This window comes from Vigna unguiculata, chromosome 5 (assembly GCF_037176805.1).
Source record: "Vigna unguiculata cultivar grain cowpea cultivar isolate G323 ecotype 2 chromosome 5, ASM3717680v1, whole genome shotgun sequence".
Taxonomy (NCBI): domain Eukaryota; kingdom Viridiplantae; phylum Streptophyta; class Magnoliopsida; order Fabales; family Fabaceae; genus Vigna; species Vigna unguiculata.
The window spans coordinates 5,989,454-6,014,454 of NC_140796.1; the positions used below are offsets into that span (position 1 = coordinate 5,989,454).

Below are 25,001 nucleotides of genomic sequence, written 5' to 3' on the forward strand. Positions count from 1 at the left end.
TCACTTGTCTTCTTTTTTTCTTGTTTTGTTAATTAAACTCCCTATAGGATGATTAGTCCACAACGAATGTATATTAATAATATAATATCACTTTATTAGAAATTAATATTAAAATATGCAGTAAAGATTGAAATAAATTTTTATTAATTTGTGTAAATTATATACGACTTGCATTTCTTACTAATATAAAAAGCATATATTACAACAATTTTTGTATAATTGCATTCTCTTTTAGATTTTAACTGTTTTTGTAGATTTTTTATTTATTTTTTGTGTAAATATAGAAAGTTTGATTGTTTTTTACCAAGTTTCCTTGTATGAATTTTCGGTTACTGAAAACTTTAAAATTATGATAATTTCTATTTATACTTCTAACTTATATAAAATACATTTTATATTCCTGATGTAAAACATTTTTTATCTGTTAAAATACAATTGACATATAGCATATTTCACTATAATAAAAATCTTAATTAATCACTAATTTTAGTGACCAAAGTTGTTAATTAATATAGTAAAACAATCATTATTATGAATAAAAAATTATAAATGATCGTTAAATTGGTTCGGTAGTTACAACTTTGATAGATAAATTTAAAAACCAATTATAATTGTTTATTCATAATAGTGATTATTTTAGTAATCAATAATTTTTTTTTATAAATTCACATCCAAATTGATAATGACTAACAATTTTTAATTATTAAAATGGATTATTAATAAAATATTTTATTGTAATGTTTTGTCTAAATTATAATATATAACTAATATAAAAATCTATTTATAGTTTACGTTCTCCATGCCCACACATCAGTTCATTAACTAATATATAATATATAAAATAAACAATGCAAAATGTTTCTATTAAAATAATAAAGGTTAATATTTGAACATTTTGCTAAAACTTCCTAAAACTATACTATTTTTTCAAACTTAAAATTAAAATTTCTGCTAGCTAATGCTAAATCAAATTAATACTGTTTTATACATCGTGACAGTTTTTATTAAAGAGAAAATAAAAATTATTTTCTTGAAATTTATTTTTCTTATTTTTATATTTACTTTATTTTCAACCAAATATAAAACATTATTATTCCAATTTTTCCTTTTTTTTTTTCTTCTCTATTCAACTGAACATAAAAGTGGTTTATTTGAATATAATAAGTAGATTCCATGTTCAGAGTTAAACTTTACAGGATGTACAAATTCAAAGTCCCGTCCTTGAACCCTATTAAATTGGAACATTAAAGATAAAATGATGACATACATAAGTAATAAATTAGAAGAAAGTTGTATTGTGAAGATCTTAACAAGAATCTAACACAATTTGTTGGAATGTAAACATGAGATGAATGTTTATGTGGTACAATATGCATTTACAATAAGTGGTTGTCATTGTTGTGGTCATAAAGAATGACGACAATATAGTACAACAAATACTGTAGCCACCTGCTAACCTACCTTCACTTTGCAGACTACTAAATAGGTGTACAATGCTCTTTTCACCTTCAACTATTTTATTTTTCATTTATTTAATCGAATGAGTTAAATAATGATTTCTTCTTACTTCTTAGTTTTTGTTTCGTTTTTTAAATTTTATCATGCTTTTTATTTTGTTGTTAATTTAGTTTTAATATTTTTTAATTTTATTTAATTTAATTTTTTTTATAATATCGTTAAAATAGTTAACGGATTATGAACAGTAACTGTCATGTATTATTTTGTAATTTTTTTAATTTTTTTAATTAAAAAATATATTAAAAAAAAGTCCACATATCAAGTTCATGTCATGTTACATGTCATTTTATGATTTTTTTAATTTTTTATAATCTATTTTAAAATTTGAAAAAAGTCATTTAAAAAAATTTTCACGTGTCAAACCAATATCATACCACATATCAGGGTCAATTTTTTTATATTTAATTTGGTCCTAATATTCTTAACTTTTTTTTTTCAATTTGATCCTAATCTTTTTTTTTAATTAATTTAGAGTTAGAGTTGATTTAAAATTAAAACGAAAAATTTCAAAGTAGACAATATCACCATTAATTTAAAATTTTAAGAAGTTAAAAATACTTAAACTAATGGTGTTATTATTTATTTTTAAATTTTTAAGAGACAGTTTTAAACCAACTCTAACTCGAAATTAAAAATATTTAATAAAAATATGAATTTTAATAAGAATATCCATATAACATTTATATACAAATTAAATTTTGTCTAAATTTGGAGAGAAACAAAAATGTTAAATTTAAAAAAGAAAAGATTAGGATCAAATTGAAAAAAAATTACGAATATTAGAACTAAATTGAATATAAAAAATTGACTCTGACACGTGAATTTTTTTTTTAAATAAAAAAATTAAAATTAAAAATTAAAAAAATCATAAAATGATACGTAACAATTATTATTCACAATTTACTATTTTAACGATGTTAGAAAAAAAATCAAATTAAATAAAATTAACAAATATTAAAATTAAATCGAAAACAAAATAAAAAGTAAGAACAAATTAAAAAATCCTAAATATAACACCAAGCCTAATTGGATGAGAGCTTTTAATCTTTCATAATTACTCATCCAACAAATATAGTAGCACAACCCAAGGAGAGTTGTTAAGAAAATTTAAATAATCTTAGTTTCGATCAAAGTAACATTTTTTAAAAAACAGTTCTGACATTTTCCCTTTTTAAACCAAGAGGATCAATATATGAAAAACAATCAGAAGATATTTTCATTAAAGAAATGGAATTTATTCTAATGTACATCAAACCTATATTAAGATATGTTGGATGGATAGCAAAAGTATCATTTTATTGTTATTCTTATATAAATGATTAACCTACACACGGGGAATGGAAATTATAATTAATACAAGATTTAAATACTTTTGTCGTCCTCATTTTTGTAGTATTTGTTGTGGATAGTTCTTATTTTGACACAATGTTTAAAATAGTTCTCATTTGTATCGAATGTTTAAAATGATCCTTATTTTTGCAATTCGTGTTTTATTTGGTCATATACATGTACACGTAACATACTCCAATGCAACGTAATACAAACAGTGTCACATGTACAGTGCTCTGTTACTGATTTAAACGACATAACATAAAAGCACCAAATAAAACACGAATTACAAAAATGAAAACCATTTTAAACATTAGATAAAAATGAGGATCATTTTAAACATTTTGTCAAAATGATAACCATTTGCAACAAACACGACAAAAATGAGGACGAAAAATGTATTTACGTCTTAATACAGTTAATCTGCTTTCAAATTTTTTAAAAAATACTGTTACAAAATAGGTTGATGATTGTCTCTTCTAGATATATTACTTTAAAGTAGAAGTTAATTTATGTTTATTTACGATAAAAAAAATCAATATTTCACATTACTATTTTATTACAAGTTAATATACACTTAAAGTTTAAAAAATTATTAAAAATTAAAAATTTACAAAAGCAACATAAATAATTTTTTAGTATTAACTATATATTAATGTTAATTTTTCTTAAAAATATACATGACAACTATTAAAGACTAAGTATCTATTCAATTACCATAATTGCTAATAAAATTAAAAAAATTAACAGAATTATAGATTTTTACTATAAAATTATTATTTTTATTATACTGAAAATAAAATATGTCAATAATTATTATACTAAATTTATTAATTTTTAAATAAATTAACAGAAGAATTTATTTTTTAATTAAGAAGACACTAAATAAAATGGACCTATCACAAGAAAAATGATCAATTAGCATTGGCAAAAGGGAGAACAGAGCAAAAGTTTCTAAAGCAGCATGGGATGAAACCAAGAGATAGGGACAACTATATGCTAAAAACTTTCTTATGTGTGTAATAACAATTTCTTGCAAAAGTGTTTCTATCATAAAGATTCTAAAATTACCATGCTAGTTCATCCTAGCAGAGATCAGTTTAAATATTTAATTTTATATTAATAAAAATAAAATGGTTTAACACAATTATTTCCAAAAACATATTTGGTTTTACCTTAAAGTCATGTCAAACATATAAATCCATAATTTCATTTGAATTAAAATTATTTTAAATAAATTTCATTTTTTACATATAAAACATGAATCTAAAAACTAAAGAGACATTTGTTTTTGGGAATGTTTTTTCAGTTGAGGAATCTTTTATCTGCTTCAATTATTAAAGTGCAGCTATAACTATATCATGATTTGTGAGACCAGTAGTACATGTAGGCATATTCATCAGACAAACTACCACTTTGAGAAAGTCAATCAGTTTTTCCCTTTGGTTTATCCATGATTTTACTTTAATTATAGTTCTAATAATTTGTAGCTATATTGTGTTGTTCTGTTGCCATTGCCTTTTAAAGATTGAGTGATTATTTAATCACTGGTCTGGTAGTAGTGAATTTCCTTTTGTTTAGTTATTATTAGAGTCAACCAAGTACTCATATTTGTAGAGAAACCTTTTTCTCTTTATTATGCTACTCATTTCAATTCTCACCTTTTGTCTATCCTCGACATTTTCTGATACTTATAATCGATGAATAATAACATATAAAGATCCATAAATCTATTATTTTAAGATTTTGGGTTAAGAGTGATGTTAATATTTTATGTGATTAAATTTAAGTTTTATTGGTGTTGTATCTCTTAAGTGAAATCCCTACGTAAACCTAACAAAATATATTTTTAGTTATTAAACTTTGTTATAAGTTTTAATATAATTTGGTATATCCAAAGCCACTCGCAGTTAGTTTTCATGTTCTGTGAAAAAGATGCATTAATTTTGTCATACTGAATGGCATGTTCTCAAATATATGCACCCAATTCATTGTAGTTCCCTACATTGATCTTAATGAGTGATTTTGATGTTTGAGTTATAGTTAAACCAATAGTTCAATATGATATGAAGATGTATTGTACTTCCATTAAAGAAAAAGGAAGAAGATTAGTTTGACCTAAATATAGGCATGAGGATGGGATCTTGGAGAGTCAATTATGGAGATATGGTTGGTTGGAGGGTGGGGGTGAAGAGTTGGGATGGTGAGTCAAATCAATAAACTTTGGAAAATAATTTAGTAAGGAATAAGTAGATTGGAAGTCATAAGATATGCTTATTTTAGAAAGTGTTTAATTGATTTCTTTTTTAAGTTTGAAATTATGTGATTGTGATTATATATATATATATATATATATATATATATATATATATATATATATATATATATATATGATTGGTTATTATATGATTGTAAAATCATTCTGATAGTCAAGTAGTTTAAAGGTCACCAGTATGTAATTTTTGAAAAAATTAAAATTTTACCTTAAAATAATGCTCACCTATTATATATATATATATATATATATATATATATATATATAATATTTTAAATATTATAATTCTGATAAATTGTAATAAAGTTAAGTCGATACATGCTAACTTATTATGTTGAAGTTCAGATGGGTTAATTTAAGTCAAAGGTTAAGATAGATCTATTCAAACTGAAAGTCAATCTTGACTAATGTGGGTGAAGGTCGAGACAGACTTACCTAAATTAAAAGTTCAACAATATATTTAAAAACAATATTTTTTTCATAATGTTTAAAAAAAAATATCCATGGGTTAGTTCTAGCTCATAGTACTTTTGTAGACTTTTTGGTCTTATAAATTTTTTTAATGGGAAGTTTTTTGTCCTATAGACTTTTTAGGCTCCAAAATGTGGGTTAAGTCAAACCATGTGGACTGAATCAAATTAAGAGATATAACGAGGAACTCTCTTCTGCTTAAGGGTTCATCTCATTTTCACCAAGGTAATGAGTGATTCTGATTTATAGGATGCACAAACTTAATTTTGTAATGATATATATATATATATATATATATATATATATATATATAAGTAATAAATTTAAATATTATTTATATGAAACATGAAATTTTTTTATTTTCTTAAAGTCATCAAAGAAAGGCACAACTATGTTTTTAAGAAGTTTAGTTATACGTTAAAATTACAATTTAAATATTTTAAATTTTTTCAATAATAATAATTTTTGGATAAAATTATCCCACTAAATTAGAAAGAAAAAACCTTTCATCGTATTAATATTTTTAGTTTATGCTAGAACTTAAATACAATGAGAGAAGCATAGAGAGGTCGACCCCATTTTGATTACGACTAAATTTGGCTTGTCAATAGGGTGGTCATGTATGTTGATCTGGTTCGTTTTGATCTGTCTTACATTTGATCCACAAAAAAGTGTCAATTTATCCCGTCTCGGTGTTAGAAATGCAGACCAATAAATTCACCTTCAGGTCAATCCAAAGAAGAAAGAATAAGGCGATCTAAACGAAACTTATAATTTATTCTTTCAAAACCAAATAATAATTACATTTTTTGAATTTTTGATTTTTTCATTTGTGACTATTATATTTTTTTTTATTGAAATTTGAGTTTTATTAATTGTAATGGCATTTATCTGAATGCTTAATCAATATACATACATAATGATTACAAATCACTCTTGTTGCATAATGAAGTATTTGTTTTTCTATTTAATACTAATATATATACTTCTTTTTATAATTTAAATTTATGTAGTTTATGTTGATCGACCTGCTCTGCCTTATCATTGATTCGTGCGACCAAAGGTTATGCGAACAAGTCAAAATATGTCATTAGACTAAAAAACTCAACTCATCCCACATTTTTAACGTATTTGTGGGTTGGCTAGCCTTGTATATCCATTCCCAACTCTTAGTATAAAGTTGAAATGAATTGATTCCTATAAAATGTCTAAAATTTCAAAGTTCTTTTATTTCATATAATTGTGGATTTACAAGTCGGTTCATATAAATTCAAAAAAGAAAGGAAGAAAAAAAAAAGTCCTTTATAATTTTTTGATCTTAAATTTAAATATCTTATAATTGCAATAATTTACATAAAGTATAATAATTACAAAAATAAAGTAAAAACTAATAATTTACTATTTATTATAAATAAATAAGAAAATATACCATAACACAAATAATTTATACTTGTAAATATATAATATTAATAAAATACGAAATAAAAATATTTAATTATATACATGAACTAACAAACTCAAATATCTAACCCATTATACCAGATACGAAACTAACTTTTATGGTTGGTCTAAGGTTAATATCTAAATATTATTATTTACTTGCAATATGTAAAGAATGTGTGATTTTTTTCTTATATATTTTAATTCTTTCTCTTTATAAACATTTACAACCTCAGATCATGTCCATTTATTAGTTGTTTTTATGGTTCTAAATATAGTATGTAAAGACTCTAATTCTAAACACGGACACTCCAACACTCAAATCAACCAAGTGCGTCAGATAGTAATTAATGTGGTAATTAATTAACGTAATTTACTTTATGTAACATGTTATTTATACTACTATTTATGAGTCCGTACCTAGATGGTCTAGGTCATGTGGCTCAATTACCTTGTTTGAACCTACTTTAAACCTTTATTCTTAACTTAACCAGAATTTGTCAGTGTTAGTAGTCTGGTCATATTCTTTTAGGCTAAATACATGTTGGCTTAACTATTCCATTTTGATGTGGTGTTTGATCGTATAATTTATTTGTTTATGTATTTTTGGAATATAAATGTGTGTCATGACGATAATATTGACGACTACCTAAACTTGGAAGTATACAACTTCACTTTAGGGCCGACCCATTCATATCCTCCTCTCTTCGACAAGCACGACTTAGTTGCCTTGTCATGGGATCAACTCTCGTCTTTGTTATAATCTCTCGGTTCACATGGGATAAGCTTCGAGAACGACCAGACAAAGAACTAATACTACTCAACCTTAGTGTATCTCTCACATATGGCAAATGCGTATATTATTTATACACCTTTCTTTGTGATGCTTCGCCTCCCATCTCTTCAGCTCCACTATTAGATCTTATCATACCCAAGTGCCAACGGTCATGACGGTTTCACACTCCACAATTTGACAACCATCAATCAACCATCTTCGTTGCTACGTTTTTTAGGCTAGGGTCTACTATACCTATAGGGGCAAATAGCTAAAGAAATACAATTTTTCATTGTACATGATAACTAGGACGAAGACCAAATACTAGAATTATAATAGCCAGACCAAAGGTCGACATCATGATAGCTTTCTACAAGGCTTCAACATATGACATGTTAAGCTTCGGTCACAGATTCAGTTACAAGTTTGGTCACTGATTTGGTCGGTAAATCAGTCACTATAAATCAACAACGAACAAAATAATGACTGATTTATTTAGTCACTAAATCGGTCAATGTTTCCATTAATGATCGATTTTTTAGTCACTATTTACAATTTTTCTTGTAGTGCTAGTGTAGTGAACATGTTTGAGCACATCTAGGCTATGTCCAAGTACACCTCGGCCACCTAAGGCGACATGCATTCGACCTAAATGAATCCAGCCAGGCTACTGACACAAGCAAATTATGGGTAAGTTAAGAGTAAAGGTTTAAAGTAGGTTCAAGCAAGGTAATTAGGCCACGTGGCCTAGGTCCATCCACATAAGGGATCATGAATAATAGTATAAATAACATGTTATACGAGATAAATTAATTACGTATTGTAGGTGACATCAATTGTTGAGTGGCGGAGCCAAGTGAGTCGAGTCACAATCAAATTGTGATCCTTGAACTGATATGCTCTTACCACTAAATTTTAATATAAATATCTATACTTAATTTTGTAAATCATTTTAAATATCAATACCGTTAACAATGTTAATAATTTTTTGCTAAAAATGACCTAATTGAGGCATATTTTCAAAAATTGGGACTCAATTGACACCTTTTTAAAAGCGGACACCAAACTGACACATCTAAATGGAAGAAGTGGGTACCATCCGATTAATTAAACCTAAGTAAAAAAAGTTGCATCCTGATTAATAACTATAATTTTTAACCTAATGATAAGTGTTCAATCTGACAATTAGAATCAAAGTTAAAATTACGTATTTAATTCCTAATAAACAATTATTACAGGTTGAACATCTAAATGAAAATGAGTACCAAACTGATACATCTAAATGAAAGTGGGTATTATATGACTAATTAAATTTAAGTAAAAAGAGTTACATCCTATTTAATAACTATAGTTTTTGACCTAATGATAAATGTTTTATATGACAATTAGAATCAGATTTAAAATTACCAATTCAATTTTTAATAAATAATTATTACGGGTTGATCAATTATCGTTTGATTGAGGCGAATTCCAAACCCTCGTTCCTATCTCATGAAAAATTGAAGTAAAAGAAATCATTCTCCATTCAATAGAGAATATTGAGGTCCAACCATAAACATAATGGCTTCACATTTATTATGCACCATTTACGGAAATCACATTTATGTGACTATTTGTCTTCTTTGACTTTTACAAAAAAGTTTCTTACTCCACCGACTAATTAAGACTTTTTCCCTGCACACTTATTTCTTATTTACTAGTAATTTGGTGGGTATGATAAAAAATAAAATAAAAAGTTGGTGGGTGAGAGCATCCAATAATTCTGTTTTTTAAATGGACCACCTCTAAGTTCCAAAAGATTTTTGTAACTTTCTATAAAATTATAAACATTATTTAAAAATTAAAATAAATGACACAAAATATATTCAATATATTAAAGTTAATAAAGAGTCCACATTATTAACGAATAAAACTTAATTGAAATCTTACAAGCATTAAAGATTCCTGCATTTCACTATTCTAATTATAAAAACTTATTACTTGAAAATTTCACTCACCACAGACACTTACTATAAAATTTGAAAAGTTATTTTAACAAAACTGATTCTGTGTTGGTTGCGACATTAAGAAAATGATTACTTTTTTGAGGATTTGGATTGCATTCTTCGAGGAATATAGAATTATAAATGAAAACCTAAGAGTGATAAAAATAATTCTTAAGTACTAATAAGACAACATTAGATTTTGCTATGGGACAAGTTCATCCAATGCAATGTAAACACATTAAAGATGTCTTTGGAAGCTGCAATGTTATTATATTACAAACCAATAATTAGAACTATATCCCCAAATATATTATATATCTTGCAACTACTATAAATATGGACAATGACTTCATATACTTGCCATAATAGTAAAAAGAAAGAAAAGGGAAAGAAGTTAAGAAGTACTAATAAAGACAACTTTAGATTTGTTCGTGGATCCAATGCAATATAAAAACATTAAAGACGTCTTTCGAAGTTTGGGAACTCTTATATTATATAAATTGAGAATTCAAGTAATTCCATATTTGGATAAGCCAGGAATCTAACGTGTATATGATCCACGTGGGTCAAATCAATAATTTTTTTAATTATATATCTTCACTTTATAGTAGTGATTGAGATCTTATTATTATTATTTATACTTTCATTTATTTGAACTAAGAAAAATGTATATACAATGAAACCAAATACACATCTCTTGTATGATTTTACTTTTTGAGTTCTTGAAAGATAGTAACATCATAGTCTCGTTCAAACCTACCACAAACCCTGTCTGTCGTAAGTGACAAAATTTTAATTTCACATATTTAATATATTAGTTAAAATAAATAATTTTATACCAATTTCTATTTAATCGAGTGACTACATTTGCATGTACATATAATACAAACTAATCTATTTATTTAAAGAAAATTTTGTATGAAAAGTTGTTCAATAGACATAGATACTATAATGAAAATGATTAGTTCCTGATTCAACAAACTAAGCAAAGTTCATAATAGAAAAAAAAACTATAATGATACTATATAATGTTTTATGAAATAGGATCCATACAGTCTATACAAAATGTTTAAAGAAAACCGCAAATAAAATAAATATTTTAGGATAAAATTATATGGTTAAACATGATGAAATTATAGAACCAGATTGTGCAACAATGGTCATTAAATACATTATATATTGATTAAAAACGACATATTTTATTAGTTTGTGATCCAATCTTACATATATAGTGATATGATATTACATATTATATTGATTCTTATTAAAACAATGTAGTATATTGTATATAATTCTTTAGAAATGTATTTGGTAAAGACATTTTTTTAGAAGTGATAGAAAAATGCATTTTATTTGAAAGAAAAGAGTTTATGATGTACAATAATGTGATGATGTGTATGGCCCTTGGGTGATGGAATATGGAGAGAGTTTGTGTGATGGAGGGAGGGTTTGGGAGAGGTGGGTGAAGAGTTATGGTTCCTTTTGAGAGATATTTTAGGGTGCATGGGCCATTGCCATAATATATGGAAAAGAAAAGAGAGAGAGAAGAACACAAAGTCAGCCATGTTCCTTCCTTCTGGCTGTGGCCCAAACCCGTTTTCAGTCAGCTCATACCTTTCTCTGTCACTCACTGCCCCACAACTCTCACGCGCTTTAACCCTTGCATATATATTCAACAAATAATTATGATTTTAATTCATAATCATATATTCTGTTTTTATTATATATATATATATATTTACCTAGAAAAATTGTTTATATTATCATTGTAAGTAATGGTAAAGTATTTTTAGAGTCTTAAGATGGATTTAAAAAATAAAAGAAAAATGAATACAAGTGTTGAATAATGTAGAGAAAGAAAGAATATAGATTCTGGAAAGTTGGATAGATATTTTCCATGATATTGAGGCCAAGGCACTAGGCAACACCAGGATCTCAGTGGGAGTGATGCAGTAGATTATAAGCTGGGCGCGTGGATAGAGATAGACACTCTTTTCACTTCACAATCCCTATGGACCCAAACTTCCCCACCACTGTCCCTGTTTAAATCTCAAATCTTTACTAATTTTTATTTTTATTCTTCAAATAAATAAATAAATAAATAAACTTTTTTTATTATTTCAAAATAAATAAAAAAATATTTCATTGTTATCCAAAACAAGAACTGCTTTTTCTGCTCAACTTTGTTTGCTTCTCAACCCCTTTCTTAAATCTCAGAACCATCACTCACACACACAGCATCGTCGTCATCATATCACAACTCAAACAGGAGAGAGAAAGTGAAAAAAAGAAACTTTTTTTAGAGAGAGAAAGAGAGGGTAGCCCTAGAAAAATATGCAACCAGATAAGGACTTTTGCAGCCGAGACACTGCAGAAGAGTTATAGAGAGAGAGAGAGACTTAGTTTACTTTTCCTTTTCAATTTTCAAGATTTATTTTTTATTTGTTTTAAGCTCTTTTTTTTTTTCATTGTTGATAAGTATTTTGCTTCGTGTTGCACTGACACCCTGGTTCTCTCACCTCTTTTTTCTCTGTGTAACTCTGCCACCACACTCTTCATTTCCCAAGAGTAAGAAAAAAACTGTACAACTTTTTTCTTTTGATTCAATCACTAGCTTCCATTTCCTCACAGGTGGAACTGTGAATGTGCACCACAGCTTTTTGATCCTGTTGTTAAAATGTTAGTATGATTCCTTTCCCCTTTTCTTTGTATCTGCACGTTGAAACCCATGTTACATTCTCTCTCTTGTGTCTCTGGGGCGTTGAATCTGTCCTAGTTTTAAACCCAATTCTCCAAAGTTTGTAATTTTTCCCCTAGCAAAACCGTTGTGGTTGATAATTGACTCGTTTCTCTGTAATTTTTTGCGCTCCTTTTGGTGTGATATTGCATTTTCTGCTCTGTTTACGAACTGCGTTTGGAAGCTTTTCTATTGCATTGGCCTTAGAGTAATTCTTTCATTTTGTTATTTTCTCCACTTGTTTTTTTTCTGGGTGTTTTAGTTGCTTGGTTTTAAAGATTTATGATGGATGTTGGTTAGAGTGGATCTTTTTTCATGTTCTTCTGGTCCTGTACCTTGAACATGAAGCCTCTTTTGTTGTTTCTTATAGTTTGGTAAGCTGTAAGTAGTTTCTTTTATTTTTTTTGTCTTCTCTTGGACATGTCCATATTGCTGTGCTGTTAGAGAGTAGTTCTCCTGTTTGTGTTTATGCCTTCTTGCCTTTCCATCTTTTCCTCTGATCTATCTTCGACTCTATGCTTTGTCTTGTACATGTGTGGATGCATTTATGTATTTTATAGAGCGATGGCATCAATGAGAAATTTTATGTGCTGGAAACTTCACTATTTTGATATTGAGGACTTATTTTTGTTCTTCTCAAGCTACAGTTACTTGCAGCTGATGTAATTTAAGAAATTTTGTTGACTCTCTTGTTGGTCATTGCTAATTGGATTTCATACTTTTTATGGTATTCTGATGTGATGGTGTTTTCTTTCTCCAAAATTTATCACTACACTCTATTTGGGAACAGAGCTAGGTGATAGTTTTCGGTGTATTGAATATCGGGGTGGAAGTTTCTTGTGAAAGATTGTGAAGGCAATTGAAGTAAATGCATGGATCGTGGGGACCAAATGGCGTTATCCGGGTCTTACTATATGCAGCAAAGGGGAATTCCTGGATCTGGAGCACAACCTGAGTTGCATATGTCACCTAATATTCGACCACTCTCCAATCCGAATCTACCATTTCAATCCAGCATTGGCAGTGGTTCCATTGGATCCACATTGCCATTAGAGTCTTCTTCAATTTCAGCTCATGGTGTGAATATGGGAGCTCCTCCTGGAGCACCTCCAGGGGAACCTGTTAAAAGGAAGAGGGGAAGGCCTAGGAAATATGGCACTGATGGAACTGTGTCATTGGCATTGACTCCAACTCCAACATCATCTGCTCACCCTGGAGCCTTGGGACAGAGCCAGAAACGTGGCAGAGGTCGACCACCTGGTACTGGGAAAAAACAGCAGTTGGCTTCTCTTGGTAAATCTCTATTGCAATGCAACTCTTTGTTGTTACTGATCATACTTATTTGAAAAGCTGAAAGGTTGATGAGTTAACAATTTTGCAAATCCTTCTCTTTGTCTTATTTGGTTGAAAGTTGTTTTTAGCTGAATATTTGTTTATTCATTTTGTATGTTGACATGCTATTATCATCCGATTACCTGGATGAACAATGGCAGAGTGGCTTTAAATCCCAACACAGTATGCTATATATTATTAATTTCCATGATTTTTTTGTCCTGATCCTCAAGAGAGAGATGCATCTTTTTTTAAGTTCTTTAGACTATTTTTGTAGAATTGTTACAGAAAACAAATGTGTTTTGTTTAGCTTATGCTAGAGAATTAATTATTTTTCCAGGTTTCAAATGGTTTTCGGTTAAAAAAGTTATCATTTTCACACAAGTAATCTTTCCAAATCATGCACTGCAACCTTATTCAGTAATCACTGCCTCAGATTGTTATAATTGAGCTATTTGAAGAATAAATTTACCACATTTACAAATTAAAAGTTTCTAACCAAGTACACATACAAGTTTGGTTGCATGTGAGATAAATGATCGGAATTGTACGTTACAATAATTACATAAAACATAAGATTTTGAGGAGTTGTCTGGTTTGAAAAAAATGTTTCTATTTTCACATTTTAATTGTACTTTTATTTACGAAAGTGTGACCATATTTTTCTATATTTTCTAAGGTTTGCATAGAAAACAGTGAAAACAATAAAAGTTGTTTTTACTATTTCTTATACAAATTTTGAAAACAGAAAATAAAATGAAAACAATGTGACAATTTTGTAATTAAAAGTGAAAACTAGAAAATGAAAACAGAAAATATTTTCTCAAAACAAAAGGCCATTGGATTTCTATCTCCTACTGTTTTGATTAAGTATGACAAGTTGGATTCTTGAGTTCTATGTGTGCTTCATATTCCTTTTATAGATTGTATTTCTTTTGTTGTAAGGCCTTGTTCCCACTTGTGAGGTACTGGTCGGTTCCCTAATGGATTCTGAAATTAAAGCTTATCTAATTCTAACCAGAAGCAAGTTAAAATTTAACAATATTTGGTGGCACTTACATATAGTTAGAATAATGGTTCATAAGTTTTCTTTGTTCTCCAGATGCACCCTCTAACCTTGTGAGTGTCTAATGCATTTATATACCTTTGTTTTTGATGTTTTGAGCTTTTACTGTTATCAGGTGAATTGATGTCTGGTTCTGCTGGGATGGGATTCACTCCTCATATAATCAACATTGCAAGTGGAGAAGTATGTGAATATTTTTTATGAATTTGAGTGAAAAATAAATCTATCTGTTTTGGTGGTGTATGTTGGAGGGGAAGTAGATGAAAAAGAGACCTGTTTATTCTAATTATTCTTGGTCAAGTATTATTAGTGCATTATATCTTGGTATCAGTGACATAATAAGATTCATAAAACAATATGGTTCCCAGTATTTTTGTTCTCTGATTTAGGTTAAACTATTTATGCATGTGCTTAATTATTAATGCAACCAAGGTTTGGCATCTATGGCCCAAGAAAGGTGGCACTTTGTACTATTTGTCTCTCAAAATAATGATAACTTAACTGTTAAATACTAAACAGCCACTCATGTTTTTGTACCTTTTTTCTCTTAAAAGGAAAAGTAGAGTTAGTAATGCCAAAACCATGTTGGTTGACTTTGTGCAATATCTTCTTGTATTTATGTAAATATAAACAAATTAATCTTCTAAACTTGTCTCCACTGTAGGACATTGCAACAAAAATCATGGCATTTTCTCAGCAGGGACCTAGAGCTGTTTGTATTTTGTCAGCCAATGGCTCTGTCTCAACTGTCACACTTCGGCAGCCATCAACTTCAGGAGGCACTGTCACATACGAGGTTTGGCATTTTCTCTGTGTTATGTATTTGTTGAAGAAGATGCAGATAGAGCATGTTTGGAATCTCAACTTAAATTTAGTAAAACGATTTGTTTTTTCTTCTGAAAAAACTAGCCATTTTTGTAAATCTGAAAGTTCGTCTCATAAAAATATATAAAAAGTTTCTTGAGAATATAAAGCTTCATATCATACATATTCTTTTCTTATCTAGAAAGCTGATTTTTAGATGTATTCAAAGGAAATTAATTATCTTAACTATTTTTTTATTAAACTCACCAGCTAAAACTATTGTTATAATCGATAGTACATATGATTGATTATTAAAATAATCTACTTTTGCAACTGTCCTCTGCACACTATTATAGGTTCATATGGAACTGTGATCACATAAAGACACGTGTCTACATTTATGCATGCGGCCATGCATAATATTTCACGAAATTAAATGGCAATCCTTTATGGAAACACTATGATTGATTGATTAAAATTTTGCATTTGTGATGTAGAAGAAAGCCTTAGAACACTTTTCGTGCATGCAAAGAAAAAACTGACTGAAACAGAATTTTTAAACTTGAAGCATGATTTTTATTGGACAAATAATTCATAAATAAATACATTAGAATGTATTTCCTCCATTCAGGCTTGTATACAAAATGGCTTAGTGGTACTACCAACAAACTTCAATCTCTCGGACTATTGAAACAAAGGAATCTTTTGCATTGAATTTTTTTGACCTTCTGAGTTACCATGCCTTTTTTGGTTGGTGGGAACTTAATTCCAATCCAAGGATCTTTTTGACCTTCTGAGTTACCATGACTTTTCTGGTTGGTGGGAATTTAATTTCAAGGGAGAAAGTGCAGGCTTCAAACAGGGCCGACCTAACATTTATTTATGCCTGAACAAACTTTAAGATAGAACTTTTCAAGCCTAAATAATAATATCACAATTAATATAATTTTATTTGACATTTATCTGTCAAACATTTTCAAATGCAATTAAGGTATCCTTTACCAAGTCATAACTCTATTATGATAAAGTTTATCTCAGCATATATATTTGATTGCTGGTGGATTTTTGATTTGATAGGGGCGCTTCGAGATAGTGTGCCTTTCGGGCTCTTACTTGGTCACTGATAGTGGTGGCTCACGCAATCGAACTGGTGGACTGAGTGTGTCCCTTGCTAGTCCTGATGGTCGTGTCATTGGTGGAGGAGTTGGTGGAGTTCTTATTGCATCAAGTCCTGTTCAGGTAACACCATTTTCAGTGTTGCCATCAAATCTTGTAAAGATGATATCTTGATTCATATCTCTGATTCCCACATGTTAAAAATAAAAACTTTCCAGCTACTCGTGTTGAAAGTTATGGACCCATTTGTGACAACTTTGTTTTGTATAGGAAATCACTTCTTAAGAGGATAATCACTTTCAAAAGTTTTTCATGTGTTTTTGTTTCGAGCTTTCGAACTAATCAAAAGCTATTCTGAGTAGCGAATCATAAAATCATCTGCTTCTTTCTTTCAGAGAGTGTTTTTCTTTTATAATTGCAAACAAACATGAAAAGGTAGATTATTCACAGATCAGGATCGTATTAGACTGAATTAGTGATGGTTATAGGTGGTGGTTGGGAGTTTTCAATGGGGTGGATCAAAGACGAAGAACAAGAAGAAGGAAAGCTCGGAAGTTGCAGAAGTTGCTGTGGACTCAGATCATCAGGGAGTTCATAATCCAGTGGCACTGAACAGCATCTCACCAAATCAAAACCTTTCTCCAACCCCTTCATCTTTGAGTCCTTGGTCTCAATCACGACCGTTGGATATGCGTAATTCCCATGTGGACATTGACTTAATGCGTGGGTGACACACTTCATTCAATACACACTAGTGCTGTGTATATATATTTCAGATTCATGGTCACTCATCTAATTTTGTTGTAGTAGTAATGACAGAGTGGGAAGTGCCAACAACACAGTAGAGCCAGCTGACTTTCGCAATTGATAAATCTCACGTATCCCTACACCCATCATTATTGACTTGGGGTTGTACTCATATTTTTGTAGCTGTGAGGAATTTTAATTTGAAGATTGTATGTTCTTGATTGGTAATGATACAATTTATGTCCTATTTGGAAAAATAATTGACATTGGGGTAGATGTTTTATGTGGTTTAGGAGCATCGATTGTGAAACAATATCTACCATGTGATTTTTGTCGTAGAACCGTCTTCTAAAAGGAAGTGACAATGGGAGCAAGGAGATTTAGTGTTGAGAGTTTGGTAATGTTGTGGGGTAGTGAGATTGTAGATTACATGCATTGTACACTCCATGATCAACCTGCATTATTCTTAGCCCAACCATACGTAAAATATGTTGGTAATGAAAGGGTAAAAGGTAATTAAGAAAGGAAAATAGAAGGATATTGTGATATATACAAACACATTATACATAGACAAAGAAAAGTAAAGTTTTTGCCAAATAGCTTACAATACAGAAACATATATAGACTTTTACATAAACAGTACTGTTATAATATCAAGCATCAGACCATGTGATGTCAAAGCCACCCCATTCATTTGGTGGCACTCCCAATGCTTTCCAGACAGCCCTAGAAGCATCAACAATGTTGTTGGGACATGGAGGTTGATAGTCATGGTCTGCATCACATCCCTTAGTTGAGTCACACTCATCAACCACCATGGCCACCACACTTCTTCCATTTCCACTAATGGTGATGTTTTGGAGGCACCTGCTTCTGTGGTTGAACCACCCTGTAGACAGTGCCACCACAGGTGTGTCATCAGAATGGTATTGGTTGTCACATTCTGAAGGGCCACCACCATCTCCACCCTTCTCAAAACTGTTCAGAGTCAGGTAAGCCTTGGTGTGGGTGGACATAGGTGGTGAACATTCATATGTTGTGTAAAGTTTTCCTTCTATGCAGCAATCTGAATCATTCTCTTGGTTGCATTCTCCTGCTGGTGCTTTCTTACCTCTGATTCTCCCACTTGGTCGACACTTTTGAGCCTCAGATGCAAAACTACTTGTTAAGATGAGACTAACTAATAAAATCAAGGATGCCTTTGAACAAAACCTCTTCATTCTATCTATCAACTTCTCTGTTTCTACACTTTGTTCTTCTTTTTAGTGTTTGATGTTTGAATATGAAGATTTTAGCTTGTATATATAGAGGCTTCTTGATCAGGTACATGATTTTGCTTCGAAATATTGGTTTCTTTTAGGGTCAAGCAATGATTTATAAATTGTCTTGTATTGTCAAAATGACAAGCAGAAATTCAAATAACGTTTTATTTGGATTTGGAACATATATCTCCGCTTGTTGCATATTATTTGGATGCTAACATGTGAAACATTGTTGTTGTAGTTAAGAAAACTTGTTTTCTGATTTTGAATGGCGCCAAAAGGTTAGTCTAAATTAATAATAAAATAAAAACTTGCATGGCCTTGGACGTTAATCCATATAAAAATTACCAAACCTTTGTTTATTACGAATGCCTCCAACTTATTGCTCTCCTCTTCTTTCTTTTCTCTACCCAAATTAAAGCTACATATCCCTTTACAATGGTGTGGACCTTTTGAATCTTATGTAGAGTCAGATAAATATATAAGGACCAATAGAAATCATTTTTGTTAATTAAATTACAATTAAAAACCTTTTTTCCGGTACTATACATACAATTTATGTAAGACTTTTCAATTTATTTAAGAAAGCAAAAATATGTTTGTTTTAGTTTTATATTTTTGGTGAAATCAAATATGAAACATTTTTATTAAAAAAGTGTTAAAAATTGGACTTTAAGCATAACTCAGTTTCACAAAAATCAGCTTGTAAGGTCATCTGTTTATATATTATGTACAATAAATTGACCTTATCTCTTGTTGATGTAAGATCTCTAACACACTCCCTTATATTGAGAGGTATATATATTTGGAATGTAAGACTAGATATTAATGAGGTCCGAGATATATACAATAAATTGTACCAATATTGGGAATAATAGATCAAAAAAGAAAATTGCTAGAATAAACTCTAAATCATAATTTTGATATTATTATAAGAGATAAACTTTAAATCTAATTAAATTTTACAAAATAATTTGTAAAATGAGATTCTAATTTGTAAGATGAGATTTGTTATGCACAAATATAAAAACAATAAGTTGGATACTTTCTCTAACCACAACAATAAATTCTACTTTTGGAAGAAGTTAGGGATAACTTTCATGGGAGAATATAGTTTGTTTGGAATTCTCTTTCACGTAAAGAATTGAGGTGAAACTTCTATTGCTTTTGATTTATTCATTCCTTGCAAACTCTATAGAGGTTTAAATTGATGACCATGCATGGTTAGCTAAAGCACGTATACAAATTCAACTATCTTTCATTTTCTCCTAGACTCTCAGAGCAACTACCGACCCTCATTTTTAGCAAGGTTCGTTACTCTTTTCATCAATCTCACATTTTTACGATGTCTCTTTTTACTACAATTTTAAGTTCGCTGTGGTAATCCGTGCTATGCATAGGTGAATTTCATATTACTAATATATGAACTTAGGTCTAAATAATATTCCATGCTACGAAGAGTTTTCCTATTTTTATATTTTTGAGACTTTTTTCTTCATTAAACATTATACCGAGTGTGGAATAAATTTGAATCATAAATACAGTAAATTATCCTTGGAAACACTAGATGGATGAGCATGTATCCTTTTCAGGCTCATATGGTAATCATATTAGTAAATTAAATAGGGTGTTACATAGAAAGGTTAAAATGAGTATCAACTTGTGAGTTAATCCGGCTCATCACAAGTTTGAGTCAAATTGAGTTGGAGAAAATTTAGCTTTTTAAAGTGTGAGTAATTGGACCTAATTCTTTATGATTTAAATGAGATTGAGTCGAATTGAAGGTGAGTTAGTCTACAACCCATCAACAACATTATAAAATTTGCAGGTATTCACTACATTTTTTTTTTTTTGCAAAAAGTGTTTTATATAAAATATTTTGTAAAAAAATTGATAGGAATTTGTTGCAAATTTTGTTTTCATAACAAAATTTGTAAGCATTTCCTACGAAAAAAAATTTAAAACAAAACTAATAGAAAATATGAGTTTTTTTTAACAGTGTTTGAATGTTTAGTTTATTTGTTTGTCAAATTATGTAGCTTGAGAATTTAATTTTCAATTGCTATCTTTATAACAAGAGCCGTAAAATAGTGAATACTTTGATTGCATTGTTATAAAACAAGGAGGTAAGTCGATGCACTTTGATTGTACTATAACAAATATATAAAATAAATTGAAAAAACAAAACATCCTTAAGAATGTGTCAATCTATTAACCCACCAATTTGTGATGAGTCGAGTTGGGTTAAAAAATTTTTAACTAAAAAAAATTAACCGGATTGAGTTGATTATTTTTAACTCAATTCATAATAAATCAATCCATGTCAATTGGATTGACACACTTTTATATTCCTAATGTTGCAAATCTCACATCATAAAAAGAAGAAGATAAATTAAAAGAATATAAATAAAGTAAAAGTTTCACCTTATAAACCTACTTTTACATATTAAATTAAACTTAAACTTTACTTTGTTAAAACCCCTAACAAAATTAATTAGATTTTCTGTAGTTATCAATGGTGGAGCATCTTAAGGGCTGGGAGGGACCATGGCCCCCCAAGATTTTTGAATTTTTTTTAATATTATATACATTTTGAAAATTTTGATTTTTTTAAAGTTTTTTAAAATTATAAGTAATATATTTTATACATAGATAAAAATGAAATTGTTTGTCTTTTTATTTCTTTTATAAAATATAACCAATTAATGTTAATAGATAATAAAATATAAAATAAAATATATAAAGAATAAAAATATTTAGGTTTAATTAATTTTTGGGTTAGTATTCTCATCTAAAAATGTCAAGTTAGTCATTAAGTTTTTTCTAGTCTTAATTTGATCCCGAACTTTGAAAAATTGATACAGTTTGATTATTCTCGTTAAATTTATTAAAGTGGATCAACAATTTTTATCAAGATTGATAGTGAGATTATGTTAATTACACCAACAAAACAAACTATTTTTATTTACAACTTTAATTTTAATGAAAAAATATTGATTTATTTCAAGAAATTTAATAAAAATAATCAAATTGCATTAGTTTTTCAAAATTCATAACCAAATTGAAACTAAACAAAATTGAAGGACCAACTTAACATTTTTGAACTAAAACAATAACTAAAAGAATAATTAAACCAAATATTTATTAAGATATTTTTTATGTCCTTTCTTGTTGTCTTCTTAATTTTACAAAAATTGTACTCATCTCTCACTGTCATATTTTTTTTTAAGAAAAAAAAGGTAATTATTTTTTCTCTCATTTCTCATTTCTCTTTTTTGAAGAAAGGAAAAGTAATTATCTTTTATCTTACTTGATAATGAAATATTAATTTAATAGTTAGCATTGTTTCTTTTATCTCATGAGCCTTTGGTATATTCATTTTTTATGAATATAGAAGAAAAATAATGTATTATGTGTTTTTTCATAACCGATTTTTAATTGTGACTTAACTATATTATATTTTTCCTTTAATATTTACACTTCTCAAATTTTTTAGTAATGTATGATAAATTATTTTTAATATTATTTTAAAAAATTGGTATATTGATGAAGAATAAAAGAATAAATTCATTATTCAAAAGTGATAAAAGTGAAATTATTCGTGAAGATGGAAACATGATAGATTATATTTTTCACAACATTATACTAAAGATCAAATTATTGGTTAGAGAAACCAATTCTTAAAATATTATATTAATGATCCAACAATCTAATGATTAAAGAATTATATTATTTTGGCCCCTCCAAAATTTGTGGATAAGATCCGTCATTGGTAGTTATATTATATGGTCCATTATGTTGTAGTTTGTCTATATATTAACCTACCTAACATTGAAAGAGTCAGATCATATATGCTATGCTTGTATAATCCTTATTGATAATTCCTTTAACTTTTGTTTCTAGTTTGAAACACTTGTTATATTTAAACTCTATAAAATCATTGCATTAAGTTATTATATGTGATTACCAAAAAAAAAAATTTATAAATCATTTCTTCCCATCACAACTTGTTACGAGATTTTGATTAATTTCTTAATCGGATAGTAGAAAAGTGAGTTAAGAAATTTCAATATGAAAACGAGAGTTGTTGCGTGGGTGGTACTGTTAATTAACCCTAAAATTATTCGTTTGTCAGTAACTGGAAAATGTCTATTCCAACAAACAAAATGAAAGCAGTGGCTTTGTTGCTGAAGCGTGTGAAGACAGCAAGGAGACAATTCCGTGAAAGGGGAAGAGATGAATCATTAGATGGGAATTTGGAAAAGTTAAGGAGAGAACTGAACAGGATAAGGAAGTTGTTCGAGAAAGTAAAGAATAACGAACAAGAACTACTTCACACTTTGTCAAAGGTTGATGGTCATCTTCGCAAGTTGGACAGCAAGAGGTTGAATCAAGACATGAATGACATTTGCAAAAGAATAAGAGATTCTGCTCAAAAGTTGCTTCCAAAGGGTGATTTTGATGACTCGTCCGTGGAGGAGGATGATGACGACAGAAGAGTAATATTACTGCACCCATCACGACCCTCTTCAAAACAACACAAGAATCAGTTGCCACAGCATAAGAAACTGAATATGAATCTGCGCGTCCTAGAAACTTATGAACGAAATTGTTTGTTGTCTCTCTTGGTTTTCCCTGAAGGAGCTGTTATAAAGAAAAGACAAACAATTTGTTGGTGGATTGGAGAGGGTTTTCTTGAAAGTACTAATCTGAAAACCGCAGAGGAAGAGGGTGAGGATGTGATAGATAAGCTTTTGAAATCGAATGTGATTTTAGCGTATGGTAATAGTGAGTGTCCCATTGTCAATAAATTTCAAATCAATCCTCTCGTGCGTCCTAAGTTGGTGATACTATCAACAGAAAATCACAGGAGTTATCCATTTCCTCTTAGGATACCCTACAGTCACATACGAAGTAAATGGTCACTACTTGAGCAGAAAAAAGTCATACTAGGTGAAAATAGTTTGAAACCTGAGAGTAGGATAAATACTATTTTTAATGTTGGTGCCAGTTATTTAAATTTTGGATCTCAATGGTTGGATAAAAGTATACAAAATTTAAAGGTGCTTCAGCTTGGTCGTTGGCAAGATTCTCCTTCACATCACATTGAAGTAGGGAGTGAAAAGTTTCTACAGAAGTTGCAGAATCAAAAGAATTTAACCTATTTAAGTCTTCGTGGGATATCAAGAATATCTGAGCTTCCACCCTCCATTACTCAACTTGAGAGGCTCCAAATTCTTGATCTGAAAGCATGCCACAATTTGGAGACACTGCCTAATGATATTTCATCGATGAAAAGTCTGACACATCTGATTTTATCCCAGTGTTATTTGTTGGAAGGCATGCCAAAAGGGATTGAGAAGCTCACACAGCTGCAAGTACTGGAGGGATACGTAGTAGGGAATTCCAGAAAGAGTCCACAAAGAATATCAGAGCTTGCAAATTTGAAAAATCTAAAGAGGCTCAGCATACATATAGGATCTGAGGCTGTGATCAAAGAAGGGGAGTTTGAAAGTTGGAGAGAGATGTTAGCCCTAGAACAACTGAAAATATCATGGGGTGTGTCTTGCAAGGGTTACAGTGATATTAAAGTAATCTTGCCTTTGAGATTGAAAAGGTTGCATCTTGAAGGTTTTCCAGGAGAGGAAATTCCAGAATGGCTAAAGCCTAGCAAGCTGCCCGAGGGATGCAAAGAGCTAAAACTAATGGGAGGAATGCTCAAAAGTATGAATCATGAAGATAATATCGGTTGGAGAATGGAGATAGTGCGTCTCATGTACTTAAAGAATTTGAAACTTGAGTTAACAAATTTGTCAAAGTTGTTTCCTTTGCTTAGGTATGCAGAAATAAAACAAAATTCCAAAAGAACTCAAATGCTGAGTTTGAATGAAGATAAATGAAATAGTTAATCTGTCATAAAATGAAGGATGCGTTTGAGCAAAACCTCTTCATTCTATCTCTGAACTACCTTTTGTTGTTCTCTCAAGTGTTTGATGCTTGGATATGAAGATTAGTTTGTATAAATAGAGGTCTCATTTGACCATGTACATGATTTTGCTTCGAAATATAGGTTTTCTTTTAGGGTCAAGCAGTGATTTCTACATTCCAGTAACTCAAATTTCAATTCGAATCATGCAAGTTAGA

The 25,001-nt window shown here is 29.4% G+C and overlaps 3 protein-coding genes across 5 annotated transcripts; 2 read left to right on the forward strand and 1 right to left on the reverse strand.

The window, feature by feature from the left end:
* The first annotated feature begins 12,014 nt into the window (after positions 1-12,014).
* Positions 12,015-17,887, forward strand: LOC114185150 (AT-hook motif nuclear-localized protein 9-like). 3 transcript variants are annotated; one of them, XM_028072702.2, is made up of 6 exons: positions 12,015-12,361; positions 13,321-13,823; positions 15,044-15,111; positions 15,593-15,724; positions 16,810-16,971; positions 17,337-17,887. In XM_028072702.2, exons 2-6 carry the CDS (start codon positions 13,403-13,405, stop codon positions 17,577-17,579), a joined length of 1,026 nt encoding a protein of 341 aa, XP_027928503.1. In that variant the 5' UTR covers positions 12,015-12,361; positions 13,321-13,402; the 3' UTR covers positions 17,580-17,887. The 3 variants fall into 3 exon arrangements, with proteins under 3 accessions (XP_027928503.1, XP_027928501.1, XP_027928504.1); XM_028072700.2 differs by having other exon boundaries at positions 12,016-12,472; XM_028072703.2 differs by lacking the exon at positions 12,015-12,361 and adding an exon at positions 12,573-12,590.
* Positions 17,888-17,917: 30 nt separating this feature from the next.
* LOC146886011 (kiwellin-1-like) lies at positions 17,918-19,020 on the reverse strand. Its single transcript, XM_085673276.1, has one exon. It carries the CDS (start codon positions 18,813-18,815, stop codon positions 18,249-18,251), a length of 567 nt encoding a protein of 188 aa, XP_085529402.1. The 5' UTR covers positions 18,816-19,020; the 3' UTR covers positions 17,918-18,248.
* Positions 19,021-20,062: 1,042 nt separating this feature from the next.
* Positions 20,063-24,904, forward strand: LOC114185148 (disease resistance RPP13-like protein 4). The gene is made up of 2 exons (XM_028072699.2): positions 20,063-20,166; positions 22,993-24,904. Exon 2 carries the CDS (start codon positions 23,003-23,005, stop codon positions 24,755-24,757), a length of 1,755 nt encoding a protein of 584 aa, XP_027928500.1. The 5' UTR covers positions 20,063-20,166; positions 22,993-23,002; the 3' UTR covers positions 24,758-24,904.
* Positions 24,905-25,001: the final 97 nt, after the last annotated feature.